The following is a 9,469-nucleotide window of genomic DNA, read 5'->3' on the forward strand; positions in this document are numbered from 1 at the left end:
CAAGTAAAAAAGCATTTCTAAGTATGTTTTTTTTTTTTTTTTTTTTTTTTTTTTTTTACTTTTGCTAACTTTAAGGTCCAGCTATAATATTTTACAATTTGAATACAAATCATATAAAGTGTTATTTGCAAGATATATACCAATAAATATTTTGAGGTCATGTACTTCAAACTAATTTCTTTTCAGGTAAAGTGGGCCAGCTGGTCTGGTAAAGTGGGCCATCCCTTATTTATCTAAAAATATTCTGCATCTTAATTAAAAACACACAATTTATTAACACATATTATCAGACAAATATATTTAACAACATATTAAACAAATCCATAAATATTTAACCCACAGGTTATGAGTAAAATAAATCATGTAAATCCTCATCTTAATTCATTTGTGAAATTCCAAGAACATGTTGTGTTGACATTAAATTTGATTAAATCTGAGTATCAGAAAATTCAGAAATCAGAATATTGATAAAATTAACTCTACAATATGTGACCATAACACAAGCGACAACAAACAGTCTAAAAAATATATAAAAGGAACATTTAAAATGGTAACCATATGTAAATAAAAATTCTATCTAAGTTCTCTAAACACTTTAAATATTTTTTTTTAAATGTGTCCACATTTTAAAGCTTTATATTCTGCATCTACATTTTGCTGCTCTCATCCTTTCTTCACTCCACAGATTGATATTCATGCCTTGACTTCCTTTCTATTCTCTCTTTCGTTTCTTCCATCTCTTACTTGAATTTCCTGACTGCAGACTAATTTCTGTTTTCTAAAAAAGTAAATTATACATGTCAACTATAAAATAACTAGTGAATGGCAATTTACTGAAAGTTAAAGGTCAGCCCACTTTACTTGAATCCCACCGGCCCACTTTATCTAACACATTCAGTCAAAGTGGGCCAGCAATATTTAAACACCTTACAAGAAAACTACATTTTTAAAAAACATTTCTTTGCATTTTATTCCCTGTTAACTATGGAAACAAAAACAGCAGGATCTGTCCCAAAAATATTTGTTTCCATTTAGTGAGCAACCTTATAATTTAGAAATGAAAATCTCATGTCAAAGGGATTTTCTAGTTTCTACCTTTCACCGTGACAGAGTCCTCCTTTGAGGTGTGGCCACACCCACCAGTGTTATATTGCATCCACCAAACCTATTTTATCATTTAGAGAAACAGTGTCCCTTTAATTAAGAACCATTGTTATGCTCTGAAAGTGCAAACCCACTGAGCACAGTAAAATCAGACTTAAATGGCCCACATTAGCTGAATTCACCCTATCAGTGAGAAAGCGACTACTGACAACATCCGTGTAAAGACTATGTGTTTTTGTTTGGCTGGTAATGCATTTGCTGTGTGTTTCTCTTCTTGAGACACAAATATATGTTGTGTAATGAATTCATCAAACAAAAAGACAGTGGGCCTAATAGTTATTGAGTAAGGAGCGTGTGAAATGTTTAATGGGCATTTGTTGCATATGTCTAGGTACCACGTTTAACCCATCATGGAAACGGTGAATACAGATGTGTTTGTTTGGCAATGCCTTTGCACTTGCAAGTGAATGTGAGTCTCGTAACGCTGAATATAGGGCAAGAGGCTGATTATCAGCGACGATGCGATCACACATCATTTGGATAAGCCAATGTTTTCCATCGATACGGGACAGTGGCCTCTGGCAACGCAAATGCATCTTTATGCAAATGATGTGCGTAATCCATGGGGATGCAAAACGGTGATTCACCGCCTGATTTGTGAACGCCTACTAGTAAACTTGTGGAGTAAAAATGATGGAAGGCAACCCCTAGCTGTCCTCAAATTATGTTCAGTTCTACTAGTTTTTAGGACTTTGATTTTTACATTATTTTACAGAATGAGAATGAGAATTAGTTTTTTTTACGAGAACTTTTAGGTCTCGTAAATATTGATCTGCATATGCATTCTACGTGATTTTTTTTTAAATTATTATTTAATTTTTTTATGTTTTTACACTGTTGCATCAGATTGACTGTATTTTTTTCTTTGCAGAAATCCAAGAAGGATCCTGTGTATGCAAATGTGGCCAAAAAACGGTGACCAAATTCCACGTCTACTGGAATAAACGATTGAGCTCATACAGGCCCTGACTCACACTTCTATTACATTTATTTCTTTATTTTTGCCAAGATGTTTGTCTGTTTTTTCCCCTGGCCTTTTACATCACATTGTTTAATTTTATCTTATTTAAATAAACATAAAAGTGTACACTGTACAGTATCACACACGTGATAAGGAAATCGCTTTAATGTCTAAACAAGAAAATGTCCTCTGTAATAACCGCTTCTTTTACCCGACAGTGTGCACTATAAACATATACTGCTGTTCTCAGTATAATGAACTGAATAAAATCTATACCTGATCACTGCCTCCTGTTGCTTGTTTATAAAAAAAAATAATACAGCTTACTTTGGTTTATTTCCTGCTATAGGACCTGAAGACAAACCTGAAGCTGTAATGATCAATGACATTATTATTATTATTATTATTTTTATAGATTGACGTAGATTGATAATTGATTGGACCAATATCTGGTGACTGGAAATGCTTTATTAATACACATGCAGTGAAAACATACACTCATCTAAAAGATGTTCATCCACCCAAAAGATCAAACCACATTTCTGAAGAAAACTGCAGCTTTCAGTTTGACTCAGAACAGAAGATGAACCTGAGTATAACTTGTACTGTCAGATCATACACATGTGAAACATGCATATGCAGACAGTATGTGTGTTTGCATTAGGAGAGTCAAACTCTGTCAGAGGAGGATTCACATCAGTTCTGTTGTGTTTGTTTAGATCAGTTGTGCTTTCTCTGATAGTCTTATTAGATCAGACTTTTCACTGAACAGCTGAACATGTTTCACATGTTTGTTTTCTTCTGTTTGTGCTGCTGGCATCTGATCGGTAAGTTAGAAAGTAAGTTGGTCTTTTTATGTTCACTAACACTGATAATTACATAAATACACAGCGATTTTAAAATCACTAATCACTAATGGAGTTTTACTATAAAACACAGTTTATACCCAATTCACACAAAATTCTTAAACTTTTAGCTATTGAACTCAGAATTGAAGTCAGGCAGCTAAAAAACAAAAGTATAAAAATACAGAATTCAATTAAATGTGTACTTATAATTACCATTTTTGTTGTTAATGATAATAAATTAATTTTCCTCTAGACTAGATCATTTTAAAAGAAATTAAGGTTTTGGATGTGTTGCACAATAAGGATTAATTTTAAATCTAGATTAAACCAAGGTTTATCTAATCATTCTGTTGCATCAAACTTTGTTTAAAAATAAGAATACGTATTTAAACCATAATTTTGCTCGACCGAAAGGGGAGGAAGAGGTCGACTGTGGCATAATAAAAGCTCCGCTGCTTTCGAGCCGTGTGTCACGCTCGTTCAGCGGCCTCGTTTTGCTTCGACAGCTTTCAGCCTCACCCTGCTTCATTCTACTACGTTAATAAATCATTAGCTCATCCATGAACATGATTTCTGCCCGGGTCCCATCGGATTGCATCGGCTGTGGGGATGAAGACCACAACTCCCATGATTCCACACTCAGTCACAGCTTCATCAAACTATGCCATTGTTTTGAATAGGCGCCCTCTAGCGGCGAAAACTTACATAGTGTGCCTTTAACTTAAAGTTAGGCCTCTGCAGTTCATGGTATTGTTATCTCAATATTTTATTTTTACTGATGTGCCGGAAGCGTGAAACAAATAACGCGTTAGCGGTAGCCTGTTGCATTACAGTACATGAAAGTTCACTTACCACATACACAGAGTAAGGAGAAATGTCTGATAGGTCCTGATAGATAGATCCTGAGCACCAATGACAAACATCTAATCTTGTCAAATGTGTGGTAAGTACTGCCGCTCCGTAGTATAGAGTCCTTGTGATCGCGAATCTCAAAAGTGAAAGTGAAAGTAAAATGAGAGCGCGCAATCGAAAGTGGCTCCCTGAGGCCCGCAATTTATACAGTCGCCTATACCTACCCAACGATATAATTGCGAGAAAATGTATTGAAATATATATTTTTTATCGTAGGCTATTTATTCCCTTTAGGGTTTCCTTAGCACACTTCATTTCCTTTCCGAACACGGAACTGGGATGCGGCGGATTGCGGGAGAGGGGGTGGGGGGAAGGAATCACGATGTCAGCTTAATATTGTGATGTCTGTCAGCCATCGGCGATCGGCCCAACCTTAATACAGATACAGTATTCAATTATTTTACAGTAAAATCTAAAAAAGATAAATAATTAAATACTGTATGCATATAAGGGCAGCTGTTGACAAAATTTCACCTGTAATAATGAAGCACCCAGTGGAAACTGTTACATGTCTGTGGTTTTCTGTCTCCGTGTTTCCCCTGTGACAGTTTTCCCCAGTCTGTTTAATTAGTCATTCTGTTCATCTGTTGTGTTAATTATCCCATTAGTTCCCTAAAAAAAAAACTCAGTTCTCCCTTAGTCTTTGTCTGCTATGTTAGGGTTTATGTTAGGGTTAGGGTTAGGGTACCCCTAACCCTAACAAATTTAACCCATTATGTTAAGTTTGTTTCCATGTCTGTTCTCCTGGATTTATCTTATTAAAAGACTTTTAGTTGATCTCCATCGTGCTTGTGTGCTTGTCAGAAACTGAGTACAACCTTTAGAATGTGAAAAAGGTTTTTGATATAAAATGATCAATTTCCAAAACAAAAACAATGACTTTTACAGACTAAAATTGTGAATGTCAAGTCAACCAATGTTTATTTATTCAGCACTTTGGTTTCAAAGCAGCTTTACAGAGTTAAACAAGAAAATACTGATACAAACAGAATTCATTACTGCTGTAAAGCAGCTCTAAAAAGACAATAAACCGTCAACATTCAATTTAAATCAGTTTAGTGTGAAACACTGTTCCGAATGGCAGTGTTAAATATGATCATTGTGTGTTGCCTACCTCTGTGTGAAAGTTTTTCATCATGTTTCTGTAGATTAAACTTCAACGCAGAACAGGAAAATACTCTTCACCTTCAAACTAAACACACATGCACTGAATCCCCACTCTCACGCACATGATGTCTGTCCAGCCAGCAGATTGACCCACATTTAAAAAAAAAAAGAAGCTTATCTTCAGTAAACCTGGTACACACTCAGAGAGAGAGAAAAAAAAGGTATAAAAGCTGTGACTGGAATCAGTAACTTTTCAAAAGGTATAAATATGTACCATTAATATGTACACCTTAGGTACTAATATGCACCTATGTATTTAGGGGGAAATAAGGTACAACTGTGTACCTTTTGAATAAGTACTGTCCAGTGACAGTATTTATCAGAAGTGACAGAAGTTACCAAAACATTGAGAGATGACTAAAAGGGCAAAATCATATTTCTATTTTACATAACTATATATAACATGCATATACTCATGTGCGTTTGTATTAGGAGAGTCAAACTCTGAGGATTCACATCAGTTCTCTTGTGTTTGTTTAGATCAGTTGTCCTTTCACTGATAGTCTTATTAGATCAGACTTTTCACTGAATAGCTGGAAACGCTTATTGTTCCCCTTTGTTTGTGCTGCTGGCATCTGATCGGTAAGGTATGAAGTTATTTCAATGATTGCAAATTCAAATGCATACAATGTATGTCACCTTTCATTTTGTTTGGTGTCTTTTCTGCAGTTAAATGTTACAAACTGATTTCAGGCTTTCTAAACCAACAATAACTTTAATCTGTGTAAAATCTGTTTATTCTCCAGGTGTGTTTGGTGAGACAGTGTCAGTGATGGAGGGAGATTCTGTCACTCTGAACTCTGATGTTACTGAAATACATGAAGACGATGACATAATGTGGAAATTTGGAGCTGAAACATCTCTGATAGCTGAAATCAGTAGAGATGCTGAAATCTTCTCCACATTTGATGTTCTTGATGGGAGATTCAGAGACAGACTGAAGCTGGACAACCAAACTGGATCTCTGACCATCACAAGTTGATCAACTAGAGATAACTGGAGCTAAACGGTCATCAAAAACATTCAGTGTTTCTTTTTAAGGTAAGTAAAATGTGTCCTGTGTTTCTTGTTTTAGCTATGTACATGATGAAATGTTTCCCATATTTCTCTTTATTCTCTCATGTTTTCAGCTCGTCTGTCTGTTCCTGTCATCAGCAACTCTTCACAATGTTCTTCATCATCATCATCATCATCATCATCATCATCATCATCACAGCAGAATTGTTCATTGGTGTGTTCAGTGGTGAATGTGGGTCATGTGACTCTCTCCTGGTACAAAGGAAACAGTTTATTGTCCAGCATCAGTGTGTCTGATCTCAGCATCAGTCTCTCTCTACCTCTGGAGGTGGACTATCAGGATAACAACACCTACAGCTGTGTGCTCAACAATCCCATAAGCAACCAGACCACACATCTGGACATCAGTGAACTCTGTCACACATGTGCAGGTACAGCAGCACTGCTATATGTGTTTATTTACTGAGCTGATCTTATATGTTTTAACTCAGACTCAATAACTTACATCAATGTCTTTCTTTTACTCTCCTTCTCATCCTCCAGACTCAGATTTGCTGATAGTGTTGATTTCTGCTGCTGGATCTCTGTTGATTGTCTCTGGATTTGGGATCTTCTGCATCTGCTGGAAATGTAGAAAAACTGATGCAGAAGGCAAGTGTTTCATACTGCTACTGTTATAACAAATACTAATAGCAAACTTTAAAAATCTCCACCAAATACATTAATCAATTGATAGGCCACATTATAATTTTAACACCATTTAGCTCCTATCATGTGTGGTTATTGGTTTGCAATTATCTACAATGAACAGCTCTTTATTTGTCTCACACACAAAAACTGATTCTGTAATCACTGTTTTACTCCTCTAGAAGGGACTTTTTGTGTGAGTGTAAAAAATACAAAATAAAGTCATATTAAAATGGTTAATGCTGTTTTAAAGCATCAAATATATTTAATTAACTGTGTGCATTAACCCTTCTACTTTGACACATAAAACATTGTTTAATCTGTATACTGTTGTTCACACAGGTCAGATTTGTGATGACGAGATAACTGTAGTTATGTTTCATGATTCAACGTTCTATAAATGAAACATATAAATTGGAAATATCATTTATTACTAATTCATGTTGTGTGTCCCTAGTAAAAAAAATATTGTATATTTAAAATACATTTATTTCATACTAAGTATAGTTCAAATCTATTAAGATATTTATTGACAAACGCTCAAGACCTACTGATATAAAAACTTTATTTGTAGTACTACTTTTCTTAATATTAAGCCTAAAATGTATTTTAGTGTGACTGTTGTTGAGGTCTGTATAATATTTGAATAATATCGGTCATTAAATGTAAGATATTAAAAGTGTACCTAAAGTATACTTGCAATAGTACCACTTTAGCACAGTCAAGTATATCTTTAGTTGGACTTCAAATAACTGTGAAAAAAAAGAAGAAACAAGAGGAGTATGAAACTCAAACTACTGTATTCTGACACAAATTCATTCATGAAATTTCTAATTTAGTTAGGCCTGTGCAGTTCATGCTATTATTACTACATTTCTATATTACTTTCCCCCAAAAAACACCACTAAAATAGTTGTTGTTTTTTTATGTTAAAAATACAAATAATATTTTATATATTTCATAAAAGTTGTTTTTTTTCTTACATCATGCAATTCTTTTACAGAAACTGAAGAGGAGAATCAAGTTGTAGAGTATGTGTCTGTCAGCATGAGAAGAATCTTTTTTAAGTACCAGATTCAGATCATTTAGTCTATTGTATTAATATTAAGATATATATTTAAAGGAATATATACTCCTCTCTCAGTGACTAGTGAAACATCTGCTATAATTCTATAAATCAATGTACAAAGACGTATTTTCGCCATCTAGTGTTCAAAATAAAGAACACTATTTTAACACGTGTTTGTTTACAGCTCAAAAAGATCAAAACTTAACTCTCTGTGAGTCTCAATGCAGTACTGTGGGAGTTTTTCATCTGTTTATCATCCAGCAAGTAAAAACGGTGCATCTGAGATTTATATAATGGATGATAGTATAGTATGCACATTACTAGTAGTATACATACTCAATGTGAAAACTGTCATTTGATGTGCATGTGAAGGTTACAAAAAGGATGTCAGTTATATTTTAAAGGGGTCATATGATGCATATGACATGCTTTAATGTTCAAAAAACACATTATTTTTAAAATACTGTATATTATTGTAGGTCCTCTATGCCCCGCCTCTCTCAAACGCACTCTCCAAGGTTCATGAAACGGACGTCCATAAAATGCATTGCTGTTCTGTTGTAAGTAATCTTAAAGATTCCTAAATGCATCTACTTCTGGAAGGCCAAATAAAGTGCTTTTGCTTTCACCTAGAAACATACAGCGTCTCCCTGACATGGTTGCTTCAACACTAACTGCGGTTACTGAAACCACGCCTTCTTTCTTTGCGTGAACATTTGGGCGGCATTATGCAAATATTTCCACATAGTGAGGTAGATATGTGGGGGGATAAAGAATATCTTGAAATCGCATCATATGACCCGTTTAATACTAAGTTAAAGTCAAACTGCATTTTAACATTCCTTGGAGGAAAATGCAGTGAAATACTAAATTATAATTAACGACAGTGACACTGAAGCTCTTTGTGATTCTGTTACTGATGATCTGTAGTTTATAAAGTCCAGAATCTGTGGTTCTGGTGTTTGTGGTGGTCAGAGATCCAGTCTGATTGCTGCAGTCTGTAAATGTAACACATGCAAAGAAACAGCAGAAGAACATCATTGATTCACACATTCACTCATCAGACAAACATACACGAGTCACGTGAATGATCTTATACAACTTAATGCATAACATACAAACTCACATCCTGATTCATACATGGCATACACAGCCAAGAGATGATTGCACATCTTCATAGACCCTGAGACCCCTGATAAATATCACCTCTTCAGAATACTGGGAATTTAATGTATTCATATTGCATGTTTTAATATTACATTTAGTTTCATATTTACAGTTTGTTTATACTAGTATTATGGTAATGATATCAATGTCTTTGGGTTTGGCTTTCAAACCTGTAGTAAGTCATTCACCTTAGTGGGAACTAAATAAAACGTCTCAGGTTACTGTAGCGAATTTAGCTCACAACAGGAAATATGAATAATTAACCATAACTAGTTATAATTAACTATTCATATTTTAGATCCGCTGTAGATATTTAGCTGACCACTCAGGGTCAACTGTCTTGTCAATTCTAAGAACGTTAATTTCCTGGTTAAGGGAAATAACTTTCTTACTGTAAAATTCTACCAAACTTGTAATTTAGTGTCTACCTACTTCCAAGAAGTTGCCCATAGTTTTAAAACGTGGTGCTTTCAGTCC

The 9,469-nt window shown here is 34.7% G+C and overlaps 1 protein-coding gene and 1 pseudogene across 1 annotated transcript in view; both read left to right on the forward strand.

Annotated features, from left to right (window-relative positions):
• Window positions 1-2,187, forward strand: part of LOC107574581 (uncharacterized) — a 6,238-nt gene extending 4,051 nt beyond the window's left edge. Inside the window, exon 6 of the mRNA XM_016261027.1 lies at window positions 2,036-2,187. Coding sequence (XP_016116513.1) covers window positions 2,036-2,083 — 48 coding nt within the window. The 3' untranslated portion in view covers window positions 2,084-2,187. The remainder of the gene's footprint in view (window positions 1-2,035) is intronic.
• Window positions 2,188-2,912: 725 nt separating this feature from the next.
• Window positions 2,913-7,845, forward strand: LOC107574579 (uncharacterized; annotated as a pseudogene).
• Window positions 7,846-9,469: the final 1,624 nt, after the last annotated feature.

This window comes from Sinocyclocheilus grahami, unplaced genomic scaffold, assembly GCF_001515645.1.
Source record: "Sinocyclocheilus grahami isolate Dianchi unplaced genomic scaffold, SAMN03320097.WGS_v1.1 scaffold2275.1, whole genome shotgun sequence".
NCBI lineage: Eukaryota > Metazoa > Chordata > Actinopteri > Cypriniformes > Cyprinidae > Sinocyclocheilus > Sinocyclocheilus grahami.